This window comes from Stereum hirsutum (assembly GCF_000264905.1).
Source record: "Stereum hirsutum FP-91666 SS1 unplaced genomic scaffold STEHIscaffold_13, whole genome shotgun sequence".
Lineage (NCBI taxonomy): Eukaryota > Fungi > Basidiomycota > Agaricomycetes > Russulales > Stereaceae > Stereum > Stereum hirsutum.
This window is the reverse complement of record NW_006763143.1, coordinates 520,758-539,979: the sequence shown is the minus strand read 5'-3', so window position 1 is coordinate 539,979 and position 19,222 is coordinate 520,758. Positions and strand designations below refer to the sequence as shown.

Genomic DNA, 19,222 nt, shown 5'->3' with positions numbered 1-19,222 from the left:
AATACTGTATAGTACCAAAAGGTTCTGAATGGCTCCCATTAATATTTAACACACACTCTGGTTTGTAAAGAGATGAGCAGCAGGAGCTCTGGGTGTGGTACAGCAGTACAGACCAGTGTTTGGCTGTTTTATGAGCCTATATTAGGTTGGATAATTGTGCACTAAGCCCTCAAATTATCTACATCATTGTACAAGCCTTCATAAATTGTTGCGGTATTTCTACTATTTTACTGAGGGAGTGTAGCCCCAAAAACAGTGGAGCTGGAACTCGGCAGAGCATTTGTGTGGCCCGAGTGGCACGCGAAAGGGCACGCGTCGATTACGTAATCTGGGACCCCGAGAACCTGTCAACGTTCCTGCGAAGGTCGAGGACGCAAGCCGAAGAGCGAATCCTGAAATTAGACCTGATACACCAGGGCAACCGTAGGGTGCTCGATTGCATTGAAGAAGAACGCTACGCCCCGCCGCTCTTTCGCGATCATCGGAGAGCTCGACGAGGAACAAACGAGGAAGAAGGAAGCTCGGTGGAAGTCGCAATTCTTGTATTCAGTCCAAGTGCGGAAGTATGGCTTCTCCCTTCAGTGGAGACGTTCTTCCCGTACTCCAAGAAGAGCAGGGACGATGGAGAAAGCAGTGGTCACGCGAAGATTGCCCCGCGACGTTTGGAACTCTCTGAACCCGAGGTCGCCACAGACGCCACTCCGAAGGTCATCCGGGATGGCCGTGGATTAAACACATCCTGATTTGGACCAGCACACTCTTCGAACTCATGACCAGATCCGGGGAGGAGTGAGTGCTGAGAAGAACCGAAGAAGCAATAGGAAGGTTGGCAGGGCCCGCGCAACCCTAAAGTGTCCTTCCCCAATCACCGCGGTGACGAAGGTGAATAGTTGGATTCCAGTGGAACAAGTTGCGTGTGAGGCTGGTGGTCCGTGCATTTGAGCAGCGCCGTTTTAAATTAATGCCGCGGAGGAGATCTGAGACTTTGAGCGTGCGTTGGAGGATGCAGATGCGGATCCAAGGTTCGGTCAGGACGTCGAACGAACAAGAGAAGAACGCTATAGCATTACAAGGACTGCGACCGAGAGCATGGAACAAAGAGGAGATATCCGAACCATCGGACGAAAGAATCGCATTCGCCACCAGCAAACAGCCCCTTGACAGTGAGGAGAGACAGATGAAGCCTGGATCTAAATTATGACGGGATCTCCATTCCGCGAAACGTCGTTAATTGTAGCCAAGAGAAAGTCGGACTATCATAGTTCGTCGCGGAGTGATGCTATTTCTTTGTCCCACCGCCCGCTGCCGCCGCCGCCGCCGCCGCCTCTTCCTTCGCCTGCGGTAGGACGGGATATGTAGAATGATCGTGATATTCAGTCAGCTCGAAGAGACGTACCTTTTGTTTCGCGCGAAGGATCTCGGCGTCTCTGCAGAGTGTACGTTTTCATTGTCAGAAGCTTGGACGGAGAGGTATGACGCGGGCTGACTTACTGTTCTTTCCGCTTGGCCAGACTGCTTGCGCTCTCTTTCGGTTTGCCCTTGGTCGCAGCTGCTTTCTTCTGCGCCTTCGCGCGGTCCGCCTCACGCTGATTACCACCTAGACAACGAGCATCGACTGAATCAGACGAGAGACGAGGGTGCGTACTCCGTTTGCCTGTACTTACGAGTCATGACTGCCCTTTGAAGGTACGACGATGCTCTGCGATGAAGGAGAAAGAAAACTTGTGACGAGTGATGCGGCCACGTCACAGCAGCGTGAGCCAGTGACGCGGGGAGCCGTGACCGGAGACGCAGCGATGGTAAAATAACGTTAGGAGAAACGCAAACACCCGGGACGCTGGCGGAGCGAACGTACAGCCAGAGACGTCGCTTATTTTAGGAATCGAGATCGAGATAGGGCGACGTGCGGTAAATGATGCTGCGATGATCATCCGCACGCTTCGGAAGAGTCGGAACAGCACCGATGGCGCACCCGTTTTGTTTTTGTCATATAAACTCTACCGTAAGCGCTCGCCGCTCACGCACCGAAGCTCGATCTCTTCCTGTCATGTCAGACCTAGAACTTCGCCACGCGATAGCCGCCATGAGTCAGGCCACCGGGCGACTCTGCTCTTCTCTGCATCATGTCACAACTCACTGGCAGGCGCCGCCCCATTCCATCATCCTGCGCTTGCGCGTGTTGTCTCATCGGACGACACTGCCCGGAGCGGTGCCTCGAAATGAAGTTCGACGGTCGAATTAGCGTCGAGGGCCTTGAGCGCGTAATGGTGGGCCCCGCGGTACGTATGTATCTATCGTTGACGAAGGTGGCCGTCGTCAAGTGACAAGCGACCCCTGTTCGGGCGTAAAGGAACTGGCAGGCGCGGCGCGCGTGCGATCTTAAGGCCGGCCGGCAAAAAGAGAGATTGCATCTGAGTGTAATTGAATTTTGATGGGGGTCCTCGTGTCGCGACTGGCTCGCGCTGCTTTGCCCCTCTCGGCAGCTGATTGGAGTTTGCTAATCTGGATTTGACTGGCGGGGAGCGGGGATTGCCCGTTTGGATCTGAGATCGATGCGACCGGAAGCAGAGGTTCCTCGTTGAGACAAGTCTGAGAATGCGTTGAGTGGAAGGAACGCCGGGAACGGTTCTTGCGGAATGAGCAACAAACACACCCTGCGACGGGAATTGCATGGCTGTGTCATGCGAGCTATGATTGACATCTCTGACACGGTCCGTGACGGGGATTCTAGTTTCGGAAGGAGAACGCAAGAGGAAATGGATATGGACGATGGCATAGTCGAGTGCTGAAAGTACAGCCAGATATCAAGCATATCCATACAGCTGTGCCTGGATGGAGAAGGACGCTGTTGGGGCGATCCGCATGCTGCATGAGATTTGACGAAATTGCAGGGGCGTTGCGATAGGTCAGTGATAACGTCATGTTGGAATTCCAAGCGGACAGACAAAATTAAAGACCCAGAGCGTGCATCGCAGCGCGGGATAAAAGGATAGAGGACGGCGCAGGACGAAGAGAGGATGCGGGCTGATATGATGGCGGCTCTGGGCGATCGGAGGAGGCGTCTCGCTGGGAGCATCGATGGACGCGTTCTGGGGTCGGCGGAGGCGGATGGATGTCAGAAGACGCGAGATCGGGAAGCTTGATTCGAGAGGCAAGTTACCGACGGAGGACAAATGGGCGATGGCCGAGGGGAAGCGATCAGACCGAGCAGCCGTCCCGGGCTCGAGGCACGAAGCGCGTAGCTCGTGCAAATTTTGGTTGGGTTGATTTGCAACCGGGTTTGACGTCTTCTGCGTCCCGTCCTCAGATTCGGTCGCCAGATCCACCCTCTGCGTGCGACCCTGCCTTTCGTCCTCCTTTCTTAAATACTCCGCATCTCAGCGCCCCGCGAACACCTCCATCTCCCTCGCCCTCTACGCCGCACGTCCCCTCCATCATCCCCCCTCGACGCCACCCTCCCCCCGTCCTCATCGTTCCCCTCGTCCCGGGCGCGTCATCTCCCCACCCGCTCAACGATGTCCCTCAGGCCTCCCCCGCGGGCTGACCGCGAGCGCATGCACGACCCACAGGTCCATCACTCTCATCTCCCCCCAACCCAGACCAACGGAAACGGTGCAGTATCCGCTCTTCACCCACCTCCTCCCCACTCTTCGAACACCTCCCCCAAGGTCGCGCCCGCCGTTCCCCCCTCCATCCAGAAGCTCGCAGACGCCAATGAACAGACGTGGCTCGTTATAGGTATAACCGCATGCCGTTTGTGGAAACAACGTTATCCACATGTACTTACCTTTTCACTTGTGATCTAGGCAGCGTGGCCGAACAAATGGGCGATCTCGAACATGCGCTCTCTGCCTATGAGAACGCTCTGCGGCACAACCCCATGTCAATCCCTGGACTCACCCAGGTAGCAGGGATCGCCAGAATTAAGGAGAACTATCCAATGGTACGTGACCCGGCCACTTGGCGCCCCGATTTGTTATCGCCGCGGAGTTGGTTTGCTGACGTCATCCCACTTTGCTTCCAGGCGGTCGAGTACTTCCAACGCGTTCTCAATCTTCAATCCGATAACGGCGAAATCTGGAGTGCTCTCGGTATGTCTATTCTTGTCCTTTGCTCCCTCCCACCTTTCGCTCACGATGCTTCTCAGGGCACTGCTATCTCATGCAAGACGACCTGCAGAAGGCATACTCGGCCTATCAGCAGGCTCTCTATTCTCTTCCAAACCCTAAGGTAATGCTTACCCTTAGCCTTCGTGCCTTTACGCTCTCTCACGCGTCATCCTTCATAGGAGAACCCAAAGCTGTGGTACGGCATCGGCATCCTCTACGACCGTTATGGCTCGTTAGACAACGCCGAGGAGGCATTCGCCTCCGTTCTCAAGATGGACAAAGGTACCTTTATTTTTCGTCCACGGGTCCGCCTTGACTAATGATGCAGTCCTTACAGACTTTGACAAATCCAACGAGGTTCTTTTCCGCCTGGGCATAATCTATAAGCAACAGACCAAGTACGAAGACAGCTTGCGCTGCTTCGATCGTATCCTTCGCAACCCTCCCAGCCCATTGGCCCATGCCGACATCTGGTTCCAGATCGGCCACGTCTACGAGCAGCAGGGTGACGTGAGTATTGTTGCTCCATGCGAATCATTCTCGAGTCTCATCACATTATCCTATGCCAGCATCGACGTGCCAAAGAATCTTACGAGCGTGTAGTCCAAGAAAACGACCATCACGCGAAGGTTCTGCAGCAACTGGGTTGGCTATACCATCAAGACGGCCCTGAGTTCCAGAGTCAGGAAACTGCGATCCAATATCTTACAAAGAGCTTAGAAGCGGGTTCGTTCTGGTTCTTGTCGCGTATAAACCCATGTTAATCTAACTTTCGCTAGATCCCTCCGATGCACAGAGTTGGTACCTGCTTGGCCGTGCGTACATGGCTGGGCAAAAGTACAACAAAGCGTACGAGGCGTACCAGCAGGCTGTCTACAGGGATGGCCGCAACCCTACGTTCTGGTGCTCCATCGGCGTCCTGTACTTCCAGATCAACCAGTTCCGCGACGCTCTCGATGCCTACTCTCGTGCTATTCGCATCAACCCTTACATCCCCGAAGTGTGGTTCGACCTCGGCAGTCTGTACGAGAGCTGCAACAACCAGATTTCCGACGCCATCGACGCTTACGCTCGTGCGGCCGAGCTAGATCAGAACAACAGAGCCATTACCGAGCGGCTTCAGATGTTGAAGCATTCGCAGGCAACGGGTGCTCAACTGCCAGCCGCACCGCCACCACAAGATGTACATCCTACAGCCTACGCTAGTGCTGTCGTTCCTCCACCTGGTCTCGCTGGCCCACCGCTTATGCTTCATGCTGGGGGTCCTCGACCAATTTTCCGAGCTGATTCGCGCGGCCCCGATAGCAGCATATCGATGCCGCCGCCCCCTCAGCTCGGTCCTGGGCGTACGTCCCCGGCTCCTTTCAGAGGCGGTCCTCCACCTCCCGTCGTCCTCGACGACTCTCGTCGGGGGCCTCTTCACACCCCGCTCGCGCCAATGGACGTCGACCACATTCCTCCGCATGTACGTGAGTCGAACGGTGCTTACGCCCCTCCCCCAGTCGGACGCGATGTCCACACAAGAGGGGGCCAGTTGAACATGCTCCTTCATCATACGGGCCCCCAGGTCCACGAGCAAGAGCCTCGTGGCCCCGCTCCTCATCATGATCCTTATTATGGCCGAACCTCTCGCCCGCCCTCCCATCCTGCTTCGCCACCACCTCACGTACGGGCGCACTCTCCGGTTGCGTCACCCTACCAAGGCTACTCGCATAATGGAAGACTTCCTCCGGGCCCTGGTCAATCCAGCTCTCACAGCCGTTCTCCTCACATGTATGGACGTGAAGTCAGCAACTCTCACCCCTCGGAACTTGGTTGGGAACGTCGTGACTGGGAGCGAGGTCGACGAGGTCCGCCGAGCAGCGAGTATCCTGGTCACCCCGCTCAGCACACCCCCCAGCACACCCCCTACTATCCTGCGCGTGCGCCCTCGCCTCCCCCTCGACGGGTCGCCAGCCCCCCACACAGCCGTGGGCGTGAACCGGTGGAGCCGCCTCATATTCCGCGTCCGTCTTCGAGGCAGCAGTATTACGAAATGCAGCGTAGTGGCGCCATGGCGCCTCCTTCGCCGCCCATCCCGGTGAGCCACGAATCCATTGGTGGTCATCGTCCGTACGGTGAGCCCGCGGACCACGGTAGGAGTATGGGTCGAGGCGGGCCTCCGCCTTTCGTGGGTAGTAGCGTTCGGGGGTCCGAGAGCCCTCACGTGTCGCAGCGTGGTTCGTCTGTTGCTCCAGAGTCGAAGCGTCGTGGTGGAAGGAAGGAGAAGGAGGTCGAGATTCCTGCCGGTGGTCCTCCGCCTGCTCCTGAGCCGGTGAAGAAGGAGCGTAAGAAGCGAGCGTCGACGAAACGGACGAGGGAGGATAGTGTGCGTGCGGAGACACCGAAGCCGTCGTATGCCGCCAACGACCGTATGCAGGGCTCTCAACTGCAGCCTTTCAAAGTCTCGTATGCGTCTGCTAAACCGAACGACTCGCCGGAGCCTACGAGCTCAAACGGGTCGTCTTCCAACCATCGTTCCGTCCAGCCTTCGCCGATTAACCCTATCTCCGTGTCACGAGTCGTAGACGAAGACTACGACGAGGGTGTCGCCGATACTCTCCTCAACCTTTCGCGTGCTCCGGAGCAAGGGTACCATGTCACCATCAGCGGGCCTGCCGTCTCTGGTGCTGCGAAGAGGGTCTCGCCGACTCCGTCCATGACGTCCCGCCACAGTCATCGGGGTTCGATCTCGTCGACGCGGTCTCAACACACTCCTCCCAGTGCCGGCTCGAAGAGGCCGCTCAGCCCTGCTTCGGACGAGACCGACAACAAGAGGACGAGGATGGAGGCTCCTTCGTCGATGAGGAGGGGTCCTTCGCCACCGCCTTCGTCGTCGATGAGCCATTCGTCCACCCGTCCGTCACCTGCTCCATACAGGACCGGGCCCTCGTCTCGTTCGCCGGAGAACAGGCAGCTAGATAAGTCGAAGCAGTCGTACCCCTCCAGTCCTCAGCTGCCCGCTGTGCTTCCGCCTCATCCTCGTCCCATCGGCGCGGGGCTCGCGCATTCGTCGAGCGTCAACCTTCCTCCTATCGCCACGCTCTCACCAGCATCGTCAGCGCCCTCACCAGCGGATGCTGATAGGATGCAGGTGGATAGGGAGGGACGGAGGTCGCATTCGAGGACGCCGCCGACTGCGTCGTCGGGGAGGGGTAAGTTCTCGGACGTGATGAATCCTTCGACGGGTCCTGGATCGGCTTCGAGTTCGCAGAATGTGTCGGTGAAAGGTCCCGGTTCGGCTGGTTCGGGGGGTGCGGACAAGTCTTCGTAGGATATGGTCGTCGTCGTTTTTGTTTTGTTTGTTGCGCTTTATGATGCGATTTTATGAATCTTATGCCCCCTTCATTCTCTTGCTCTTGCCGTCTTGGTCTCGGCCCTGTTGCATGCATACATCTCTTTCCCCGTCTGGTTCTGAAACATCAATACCGTTGTATTTTTTTTTCGTCTCGTCCTCGTCGTGACTCGCTTAGTTCTTGCTGCTCGTGTCTCTTCTTTTCCTCCCTCTCCTGCATCCGTACCCTTGTGGTGTTCCGTGTTCGTGTCTGTTGGTTCACCTCACGTTCTTTGTCCTGCCCCCTTGCATACATACATACATATCAATTGCTTGCTTGCTTTTTTATGACGTCGATGAGTTTCGTGCAGAAGTCGGAGTCGGTTCGAAGCGAAGGGTGTGGTCGTGTCGAATGCTTTTTTGTGTATGTTGGAGTAGGCTGTTTACTTACTTATTCTGTTTCTCTTGCTCGAGTTGTGAAATGTGAAATGAGAGTTTGAATATTGCGTCATCTGTTTGGACTGTTCTCTGGTGTCTGCTTCAGTGAGAGAGAGTGTGTGTGGTCTGACTAGTCGATGCTGTCAATGGGATGTCCGGGTAAGTCTTTTGTGCCTCGTCATGGACGTAAGTTCCTCTAAACGAGTGCGGTCGAAAAAAAACTATGCTGCATACCTTAATCGCTGGAAGTCTGGTCGTCCTCAGGCTCCCTCGTGTGTTTACTTGACTGAGCAAGGTTCATTTCGTGTACTCCGTGCAATTCAGCAAGTCATGCGGTATGTTTCGAATAGATGTATGCCAGTTTCACATGGTAATGAGGTACCACTTGAACCCCAACCAATCACCGCGAAAGGTCTCCTTTCTGATGAATGGAAATGTCGTCTTAAGTACTTATGTCCTCTCGTCGTGACGTCGAATGGTAGCTTGCTGCCCTACGAATCGTATAGGTACTTATGGTGACCTGAGGTGTCCACTAGATTTTCAGTAGATACCATGATATGTTGAAGATTATCTGTCTAAATGCGTATGTATCGATAACAACAACAAAAAAATACCGTGGACGTTCCTGCTGTACATGACTTGATGCCACAGAGTAACACGCCACATAGCGAGTGCCACACACTGAAGAAAGCCGAACTGCCGGCGCGGAAGTGCAACGCCAAGATCGGGGTGCCCAGCAAGTCTGCTCAATACTTTCCTCTACTCCTCCACCATCTCTCTGCTTCCAGATTACAAGCCTTCCGTCGTACATACAATCCCCACTGCTTCATGCAAGTTCCATCATGACAACGGTTGCAGAATCGAGCATCACCCCGACCCATTTGGACAGTACAAGTGCTGCCATTGACGCCGACGCCCGAGCTTCCTATGGCTCAGCATCACACGCCGGCTCTCCTCTCGCCTTCGCCACCTTGCGCCCTACCTCGGACATGTCTTACGCTTCGTCTGTACCTTCGCCGCTATCATATTCTCAACAGGAGCATGAGCCAGAACGAGACCCAGATCGGTCGGAGCGGACGTCGCCACATTCGTCGTATATCATGACTGGTTCAGAACCGCCTCGGCGGTCATCCTGGGTCGGAGAAGGAGAGGAGGATCGAGGAGAGCAGACCGCTTCAGAATCTGCTCCCGCGGTACATATACTGGGAATTAACTATAGCCCGAACGGAGACGGGAATTGGAACGGGGCTATTCAGGAGGAAGACGAGGAGAGCGCGGAGGGAGGAGCGGGTCAAGATTCCTTTGCAGCAAAATCATCCCGCTCGCCCGTGACGCCAAAGCAGACAGATTTCCATCCGTTAAGGTTGGACGGGCAGCCTTCGCCTCCGCCGTGGGAGGTCATTCCGCCTCCGACGAGTACAGCTGAGGAGTACCATACGAAGGCTAAGGATTCGACATCTTCGAAACCGTACGTCTCCAGATACACAATCTATCATTCTAAATACTCAGACAGTTGTACCCATTGTCCACTCCATCATGACGAACTGCCTGTCTCGGCTGACTGACTGCTCCGGAATCCCGTCGTTCACAGCCGTCGATTGATCCCAGTCTCTTCGTACTATTATGGTCCACCGCCAATAGATGCAGCATTTGGTACAGATCCAATAGGCCAGATTGGGCGACACCATCCGAGGGAGATCGTGCGAGTAGAGAGAGACTATACCGGAGGTGAACTTGTGCAATTCGCACCTGTGTATCCTCTGGAACTGGAAGGTCGAGTGCGTACCCTCTATCTAGCCCTTGTTGCTGTGGTGTGATGCTTACAAGGCAATGTAATTGTTAGATTACGCCTACGCAGTTCTTGGAGACGATTAATACCATCAATGAAGTCCTCATATCGGCCTATAGTCTCCGTCACTCCTTCTTCGACACTGCACTTGATATATTCTCGCTACGCATATCCAGACTCTTACTGTCCACGCATTACGAGAAGGTGTGTGTCCTCACTTCTCCCATTTGGCCCTACATACGCTATGTTTCCCAAAATACGTGACGTCTTGCTCATCTTTGATGGATACTCTCTTAACTGCCCCGATGTGCTGCGTAATCTCAACTCCTATGTCATGTCTGGCCATACGTACACATGGATGGCATTCCTGTAGGAGATGCAACGCCTGCATGAAATGATCGACAACCTGAACAAGGAACTGTACAACCCCGCAGGGTTGAACATACTCTGGCCCCGGAATGTTGCTTTCCTCTTCGTAAGTCCTCGCAGTATTCGTCCCCTATACCCATATCGTTTGTCCCCTGTAGGCCCAACCCGCGTCGCTGACGATACGTGTATGATTAATATGCTGTTGCAATTTGTTCTCTGTATAGCTCGAGATAGAATACTACGTGAGTAGCATTGTCTCTGTGTTCCCCGTCTTTGACATACTGATCAAACCCTTTTAATTTACCCCCGTAGTGATGCGATACCTGTTGTCGTCGCCAGTCCGGTTGCTCCAATGAAGACCACTGCGGTCGTGGACTGTCTGTCAGAACCTGGACCTCCCGTCCTGCACTATTCGCCTTGCAGGCATGTACGCCAAGCTGTGGCGTCGACTGTGGTTGGAGTCTCATATCATATTCGTACTCATAATACACCACTGCCTCTTTCTTTTCAGCACCTTCGCTCCCATTTCTATTCATATCCCCCCCGCACTCATTCCTCAACCATTCCGATGCATATCCCCTCTTGCTCTCTGCATTATTCTCGTTCGTTCATCTGACCATTCATCTGTCTCGCTCCCTTGTCCGTCTAGTTCTATTCTATTCTCATGTTTGTTTTTGATCGCTCACGCCACATCCGTACTATCTATATTCATACAGACTCTCGTGGAAAGACTGTTAGCTTTCGGTTTTGGTTCACATTGACAGCAAACGTCGATGACGATAGCGGACGTCATCTTTGCGATACCCATTTCATCAATTCCACCCACACTTTCATCAATATCTACATCTCTGTCGTTGTGGCCATCCTTGGTGTCGCCGTTTTGGCTATGACATCGACGGAGCACGAGTGTCAATCGTCTCGTCCCGACGCTGGTCGTTCTACCAGTGTTTAGCCTTCGATTAACTCCGGGTTCAGGATGCTCTGCAATCAGAGTCTTCGGGTCACGCGGTCCAAGAAATGGCCTATGTACGCTCGGCCTCTCCTGGTGATGTTGTCTTGTTTCGTTTCTTTCTCATGTTTCCCGATCTATGGCGGATATGAGGCCGTCCGGGGTGCTCTATCGAGACTGCATCACTTGGGTCCACCATGATAAGGGTTGATTTCCTTGGGGGATGCAGAGCTGCGATGACTCGGGAATGGATAGTGATGTACAGACTCTGCTGGGTGGCGTACGCGTCTAACCGAAATGATGACATAGCCTCGTATGGTCGATAGATGACCATGGCGAGCTCGGTCGTTTTGTCGGTGTGCACTTGTAGTGGAGCACCCTGCATGGTGTTCTATGGTCTCTATGGCCAGTGTGGTGGTTTCAACAGAGTCGAAGTCCGAGAGAGGGTCAGAGGCGCGTATGATTCAGAGGTGATTTATTCTTGTATACGCCACCCACGGCGTACTGGGGTATCGTGGTATCGGCGGACGCCGACACGTGTGGAGAGTTCATAGGGTCTCTCCAGAGGCTGTCGTGGAGATACGAAGTCGACCGATGTCCTTACCAGGTGCAGACCTGCAACTGAGCTCCAGGCTTGATGTCGTACGCATGAATAGCATGGCGAGCTGCTTCTGTTCAATGCTGCTCATGATACTTATGTGAAGGCTTGTATGGTACAAACTCGACTCAGCGGAATGGCGCTGAACTTGAAGTTACCTCTTTGTTTTTTGAATGTGTTGTCCATATCCGTGCAGTACAGCATTAAGGTTTCGATTCTAGGCTCATTTCGGCGAAGAATATCATGAACATGGAGTTATCCTGAACTCCTTGAATGGTTGCCGTACTTCGATTGGAAGTCTGTACATACGTACTCCCCTTGAATTCTAAGACGACACTATTTGCTTTGGGATGCTCGCAAAAGCAAAGTACCCATCCGTATACTCAAGGCCATGAGTAACACAAGATTCCGCTCGGAAGGTCTGAGAGGGAACTTATCTATACGTATCATTGTGGACGTCGGACTGCGAATTCCCCAAGAATAATGAGATGTGAGGGGCCCGTTGCGACGCACCAAGTCGTATCAAGAAATTTGCCACGCTCGCCACTGACATCCTAGATGTGCCACTATTTCACGGTCTCGGAATATCTCGGAAGGAAGGCTTTGACTCTGAAGGTCCAATGACAGAGGGTCGCTTCCCTTGCTTCTCTTCGAACCACTGGCATCGGCGAATGTTGGACGAACCTAGTCTCCGGTATGTTCACCAACTCCGTTGTTTCACTGTGCCCAGTTTAAGCCATCTCTCAAAATGCTGCTGTCTCCCGTTTTGGCGGGTTTCCGGGCCCAGGGGCTGTTCTGTTTGCCATCGGGTGGCATCGAGCTAATTCTAGACTGCCAGTTTATGCCGACTGGGTCCTGCACTCGGTCTCGCGCTCTAAGCTCATCGTCGGCGTCGAAGGCGACAAGCAATGCCATAATTTACTGTGATACAATGGTCGGTACTCCCTATCTTGTGGCACTTATCAGAGTGTCCTTTTCTCCTTTCACGAGATCCTTGGGGCGAATGTTTCACGAGCGCTCGGGCTACAATGACCATTGACCGGTGAATCTGCTGTGTTTTTTGTTGCCAGTGGAAAAGAGTCTGAATCACCATCAGACTCTTGGCTTTATCCAGGAGCCAGCTGAGGTCGCTAAGCCTCTATCTGCCAGGCGCTAAAGTATGGAACATAGAGCGCCAAACAGTTTTAACTTTCTATAATTTCATCGAGAAAACCACAGCCGTACCTCATACGTACTTGTGCTTTTGGAGAACCAGCACGGGCAATCGCGCGCAAATCTGTTCGTGGCGCTGTGTGGCGTTACAACGGATTTCGTTGGTGATGTGGATGCGGTGACTTTTCTAGTATGCAGACTCTAGAGTCGTTGGCAGAACCACTGTATTGAACGGTTGAGTCTCGTCAGCCGCTCTCGGGAGACCCTGGTAGGTGATATCAGCACTAGGCAGCATCAGCCTCGAGCCGGGCGCTGTTTAGCACAATCGCATCAATCTCGGTGAACTCTTTGAAGCGCCGTGGCGTGCCGCCCGTTCATACCACATTGTGCGCTACCCCTCATTACGAACGGGATTTATCTTGGTATGCCCTCTCATGATTTTCTCCCTTGCTCGTATTGGACGTTCTAGGCCGTAGATGTGCCGGTAGCGACGAAAAAGTGTGTCTTTCTCCAGCCCATCAGCCAGGAGCTGTATGCTGGAAATGAGACGGTGCCGTTACTGCGCTTCGTTTGAACCTGGCGCGCGATCATTTTGCTGTCTACTTACCTCCATTGTCTTTCCCAATGTCGAATCCTGAGCACTCTCTATCGATGCCTTCATGGACTTTACAGTGGGTTTAGGCGTTCATCTCCACTATCCCTTCTGTCAGCTGTCCCTTATATTTTATCGGTTATTGAAGATATCTACGACCTGTGAGGCACATATATGCCATCATTTTCGGCTCTCCGTCAGTGCACGGTGGTGCGCAATGAATAATGATGCTGATTTCATCTCAGGCCAGGGATCGGACACACATTGAAAGGCAGTCTTGGTTAGAAATTGACGCAATATTGTGATGTTGGCAGTGTCTATAGTTGCATCGTATGTGAACGCGTATACGCCGGGTGCCGTGATCTGAGGGAAGCGCACAAGTCGGCACTTATGTTCCTCCAGGTGCGATACGTGCTTGAAATGTAGAACTCCCTGAATTATGATGGAGCGTGCACTCTCCAATCACGGTACGTCGGCTTTCTCGTTCTTGGGGAAAGCATGCTTCTCCTGCGCCACATAGTCTGTCTACCCCTGTTTATCACTTCTGATTCTATGGGTCCTCAACCTCAAAGTACTATCTATCCCCTCAAAGGTAGACGCAAGCACTTGAGGACATTGAAAACTTTCTTCGAGCTCCTTTACTCAGTGAGGCTACAAGCTCGTTCGTGGTTGGACGATTGTGGCGGATTTGCTGTCTCATTGTTGATCACAATGACTGTATGGCATTCCTGCTGGTGTCGTAAATCCCTATCATTAATTTAGCTGACTTTTTAGTGTCAGTCTATTCCCCATCTAGTTGTGGACATACTGTATCGGCGTCCATGGCCCATGCCTAACAACATTTTCAAACTGTTCGATTGAGATGTTGCGATTACCGCAGAAGTTTGCCATTCGCACAGACACCGTATTCTCCATGGGTTTTCAGGTTAGGGTCCATCGCGCCCGTGGTGTTGTGTTTCGTGCTGCGTTTGGCTTTGTAGCTTTTGCTCTGACCAGGAGATCACTCACTGCCCCGAGGTGGGATAAGGCTACTAAACGCATCGTCTTACAGTGAACCATCGCCTACACTATCGCGTCGATGGACGATCGCTCTGAGGAGCTGGTGATACAAACAGGTAGGTAGCTTGACATCAGTGCTTCAGCTGCAGTGGGTGATATATGGGTTTATAGTGTGCTCGGTCTCCGTCGGTGGACAAGTATGATTTCAATGCCCAACTGTCCACCTGTCGTTTATGCGCGCTTTTTGCTAATTCCCTCCTTGACAGCCGGTGTGGCGGCCTTCGGAGGCTGAGGTACAAGGGCTTTTTGATGGTACCTCCTGCTTTGAATGATGTGTGCGTCTACCTTTCTATGTGTTGACCGAGGATCATGTCTTACGTTGTCATGGCTGCATAAGGCTGCGTTTGCTCTCCTTACATTCATACATCACTGACGGGGAGCCGTGCTCTGGAGGCATGTTCAGGAGTTGCGAAGTTCTACACCGATGCACGAGCTATCCCCAATAAGTCCGTTCAAGAGTTTTGAATACTACTATCCTCCTTCGTAGTTTTACTGCCAGTGCATCATCCTGCGATATGGACAGTACAGTATATTCCTCCTCGATAAGTGGTTTCATCTGGCCATTCATATCTGTACGATCAATGTAAACTCAATTCTTCCTTAAAGTTAGTGCTACTCGTACTTTCGCCCAATTGCGGACGACTACGAGGGATTTGCGCTCATCTGCACCGCAGAGTCAAAAGCTATACATTCCCGCCCGTGGCGGGCTCGGGCTGCCAATCCCTGGTCAAAGCTCACACCGATGCGTATCTTTTTCTGTGTCCCTCCAGATTTGTTTGCCGCAAAATCCACGACTTGTAACCTCGTGGAGGCTCTATGACGATATCTCAACCTTCCAAGTTCATTCTTGTTGCGCAACGGAAACTTCCGGCGGGGCAAGCCGTGTCTGGTGCCGAACCTTCGTGCGCAGAGGTGAACAATGATCCGAGCTAGATCGCGTCGCCTCATCTACCATATATGTGTATCTCGCCTTGGAGAGTCGACATTCATCAACAGCACTGTACCACTATAGCACTCAATTTTCGGTATACCGCTCAAATTGTCTATGGCGAGTGTCAGTTTGATTGTCGGGTTTGATCGAGTTGTGATCGTGTGTACGTACTGCCCCTCATCCTCCCGGCCTCGAATGAGCTTCGAACTCGATATACTACTCGGGCACGTTTAGCTTCGTGTGTAGCCGAGGGCTTTCTGGAGCGCTGAATAGTGATAAATCAGCGATTATTGAGCTTTGTCTGCTATGTATTTTCGCAAAGATTAACATCAGCAGTGGTCGTTAACGGCGCGTGATGATGGGACCTGCTAGTACTTGACGAGTATGCACCCAGAAGGAGTAGACGGCCATCATAATGTACATCCGATCATGACGATGTATATTTGTCGTTCCCGAACTGCGAACAGTTCCTCTTACCGCGGTCGAGCATGATTCCAAAGTCGCTTTGAGGCTTGTGGACTGTGTTCGTCCTTTTGCCTTGGCCCTGCACACGACTTTCCTTCCTCCGGGCACCTTAACGACGAGGCAATGTTGTTGGACACTACTTGTGGCTGGGTGTATCTGTCAGTGCTTGATGCTACTCCCGCGGAGTTCGATGCACGCCGTGGCTGTTTTTTTTTTTTCAATGGCTGTTTGCGATATTTGCGCACAAGTGCCGATTAACAGATGAGAATTCCGTGCTACACGGGCATGCACTCAGGACGTCTTGGTGATGGTTGGCTTTTGGATCAACTGCTTTCGAAGAACTACGCCAGCATTACTCACTAGCAGATTTACTATGATAAATGCCCTGCTAATGCCCCTATCACGACGTTGGCGGAAGGCTTGCTGCACACTCATCGCACCCAAGTAGACTCATCATGGTTTGCTAATACATGAAAATCGCGAGTGATTATCCTTAGTCTTTGTGAGAGGACTCAGATCCTTCTGTATACCTCAATCCTGAATATTGCTATTGATGTACGAATATTCTTCATTTGTACTTTCTGAAGCGTGTTCAGCCTGTGAAATACTGTAACGTCCTTAATATTTAATACCCGCCCGGCCTTTCAAAGGTCTCCAGGTCTCGCGTTTTCGATCATTCATGAAGCATTCGCGTCTGTAGGAATGGGTTTCGCGCAGAGCATGTTTCGGCTCTAGGCGCAGGCGCTTAGAGGATAGCCAACGGCGAACCCGATATGGCAACTCAAGTTCTCTTGCCACCGCGGACCAACTTGAAGCCTGCATAATGATTCGGCTCTGGATCCGTCTCGTTCTGGAGACTGTGTGGTAGACAGAGAAGAGACCTAGGCGGCTATAAAACTATGCCAAGCTTACGCCCTATGGTTCCGCTCTAAGCAGAAATATTATTGGATGAGCTTATTGTGAGATTGCTTTCCTACTACGGATCAGGACACAATCCAGAGACTTAGATGGTAACTCAGCGCTTCGACTCATGACAGAACTATGAGCCCGTCCATACTAAGCATAGCATTCCGTGACCTTGCACGACCGTCACTTACAGGAGCTCGATGGCTGCTTACGGCTTTGTTGGTACTCCGTTATGTCTGACGTTTCGTGACCCGCTGTCAATGGTCTAGGTATGGCCATAAAACCCGTCGACAATGTACACCTGTGATGGGAGTAGCGTAGGGCCAGCGTAGGGCCGACTACTTCACGATCAAACTTCGTGGAATGCCAATTGTCCAGCACAGCCGTCGTCAATTGATGATGGACAAGCGATCTCCGCATATGGTATACGCCCGGCCTGCGCTAAACCGAGGCAAAATATTCCTGGCTAAGGAAGTCGCAATGCCTTTCTACGTATACAATTTTGATTGTTCGACACAATGTAGCCGCCACCGACGTCAAAGCCGCCGACAAGGATGGAGATGAGCATGTCGGTCCGACTTTGTGCTATACTTGTGATTCGGTGCTCGATGGTCGATGTTGATCCCGACGCACGATGAAGACGTCGCGTCAATGCATGCTGATGGCTCGTGATGCTTTACGTCGTCCGTAGCCGCCACAATTGAAGGTTCATGCGTCCCTCATCATGTCATGACAGTCGAGCCTGTCGTTCTCTCGGCTGTCATCCCAATTCGTGTGTTTTCCTCTCACAAGGCTAGCGCTGAGGAGCGTGATTTATTAGGATGATCTTGTCGTTATTTCTGACTGTTGAATGGGACCGTAACTGAGCTATATGAATAGTACTATTTCATATGTTGCTAGATGGGTATGAAGATGTCATTCGCTTTGACTGTCAGAAAATCAGGTCTTACGCAGATGCTTGATGGGTTTGGTCAGTCTGACTCGAACTCTTTCAGAACGTTGTGTCAAGTCGTATCGGTAGGACTTCCAGGGTTTGAAGGGATTTTCCAAGTAGCATCCGTGTATTGGTTTTCCATATTAGACAGTCTGCAAATATAAGACCGCGAGGGGTTCAGGAGCAGGCGACTGATATGTTGCAACTTGCAAGAAATAAACAGACAGTTTTGAGTCAGACGAGGAAAGAGCGACTGATGCCTCTTACGGGTACGATTATCGTTACGGATTGTGAGTCAGTCACGTCAGCTCGGCGATTTCATGAGGCTTTGGGATCAAGATATCAATACGAGCCACTGTCGCAATAGCACATACATCTCACTACGGTCTTCAACTCCCGCTCCGCGTCCCTTTCCTTCCTAAAACTTGCTGGAGTGGGAAGCCATGGCCAGTGCGCGGCGGAAACATTTGAGGGTGCGTTGTTGGATTGGATATAGGTATGGATATGGGAATGACCTTGCGAGAGTCAACAACAGCTATCAGATCGGAAACGGGCAAAAAGGAGGGGCACACTCGGACCTTCAGAAACATACATGGATCCTTTGAGTCTCCATCGCTCGGTGATACAGGTGCTCTGTATAGTACTTGGCCGTTGTGTAAGAAATGGCGTATCGAAGTAGCTCGAATCAGCATGGTATGACGAAGATTTACGACGCCATGATTTTCTTTCCTAGATGCACGTTTTTGAGTGTGCAGCGAATGTTAGCAGTGGCGTCGACGAAAGGTTTTAAGGCGTAGATGGATGAAGGGTCGACTCCTTTCGATAGTCCCTGGTACACGGTAGTAGGCTAGATAGTCTGTTATCTCCGATGCTCCATGGTATGATCGCAGGCGTATGGTATGTAGCTGCGTGTTTAGAACGGCGAATTGTATTCAGCACTGGGTGAGATAGGAACATTGCGGTGACTCTCGGAAGACAAAAGTTTCCGTCGCCGTCACAGAGGCGTCTATCAAAGAAAACAATGCGCCTGGTCCAGAAAAACCATACATAGCGAACCTACTTCCTGTATGGCTTCAAGCCTAGGATATAATGCGTCTTGGGCACGTGTGTAGCATAATTGACGTGTTTGATGCGGTTGCCCATGAGTTTGACAATGACGCTGGAGGCGGAAGAGTACACCGATCAGTGACTCGATAGCTGCAGACTATGGAAGTCGGAAAACTCAAAAGAGCTGAGCTCCGAGGCCTCCAGAAGTCAGAAGCACGACTAAACAACGCATCGGATTTTCTCTCTGTTTTGATGCGACAGGCGGAAGCGAAGGTATCAACGTCGATATCACTGATGTGCACTTTTGGCAGACATGTCGTATAGCACTATGAAGCAGCATGGGAACGCTGAGCACTGTATAATCGTGTGAGAAGCAGTATAAGCAGCACAGTAAGGATAACGGAGGCCGTGAGATGCCCAGGTGGTGGCACTGATGCGGTCTCTAAGTCGGGAGGAGGGCTCGATTGTCGACAAGAAGCCTCATAGAGAGTGGGTGTCATCGTGGGTGCCTGTACAGACACTTAAGTCAGTGGCTAACGGAGATAGTGATAACACACGAGCGTAGGGGTCT

At 52.3% G+C, this 19,222-nt stretch overlaps 3 protein-coding genes across 3 annotated transcripts; 2 read left to right on the top strand and 1 right to left on the bottom strand.

Moving 5' to 3' along the window:
* Nucleotides 1–1,045: 1,045 nt before the first annotated feature.
* Nucleotides 1,046–1,748, bottom strand: STEHIDRAFT_148884 (four F5 protein). Its single transcript, XM_007307397.1, has 4 exons — nucleotides 1,665–1,748; nucleotides 1,492–1,597; nucleotides 1,397–1,427; nucleotides 1,046–1,336 (listed from the first exon to the last, which is right to left on the bottom strand). Exons 1-4 carry the CDS (start codon nucleotides 1,669–1,671, stop codon nucleotides 1,280–1,282), a joined length of 201 nt encoding a protein of 66 aa, XP_007307459.1. The 5' UTR covers nucleotides 1,672–1,748; the 3' UTR covers nucleotides 1,046–1,279.
* A 1,901-nt stretch (nucleotides 1,749–3,649) lies between these two features.
* STEHIDRAFT_123761 (TPR-like protein) lies at nucleotides 3,650–7,924 on the top strand. Its single transcript, XM_007307396.1, has 8 exons — nucleotides 3,650–3,738; nucleotides 3,807–3,943; nucleotides 4,025–4,091; nucleotides 4,148–4,230; nucleotides 4,289–4,391; nucleotides 4,438–4,619; nucleotides 4,679–4,835; nucleotides 4,889–7,924. The coding sequence occupies exons 2-8, from the start codon at nucleotides 3,824–3,826 to the stop codon at nucleotides 7,420–7,422; spliced, it is 3,246 nt and encodes a 1,081-aa protein (XP_007307458.1). The 5' UTR covers nucleotides 3,650–3,738; nucleotides 3,807–3,823; the 3' UTR covers nucleotides 7,423–7,924.
* Nucleotides 7,925–8,673: 749 nt separating this feature from the next.
* Nucleotides 8,674–10,836, top strand: STEHIDRAFT_83350 (uncharacterized protein). Its single transcript, XM_007307395.1, has 6 exons — nucleotides 8,674–9,328; nucleotides 9,452–9,638; nucleotides 9,704–9,853; nucleotides 10,023–10,124; nucleotides 10,243–10,260; nucleotides 10,331–10,836. Exons 1-6 carry the CDS (start codon nucleotides 8,703–8,705, stop codon nucleotides 10,331–10,333), a joined length of 1,086 nt encoding a protein of 361 aa, XP_007307457.1. The 5' UTR covers nucleotides 8,674–8,702; the 3' UTR covers nucleotides 10,334–10,836.
* The last annotated feature ends 8,386 nt before the right edge of the window (nucleotides 10,837–19,222 follow it).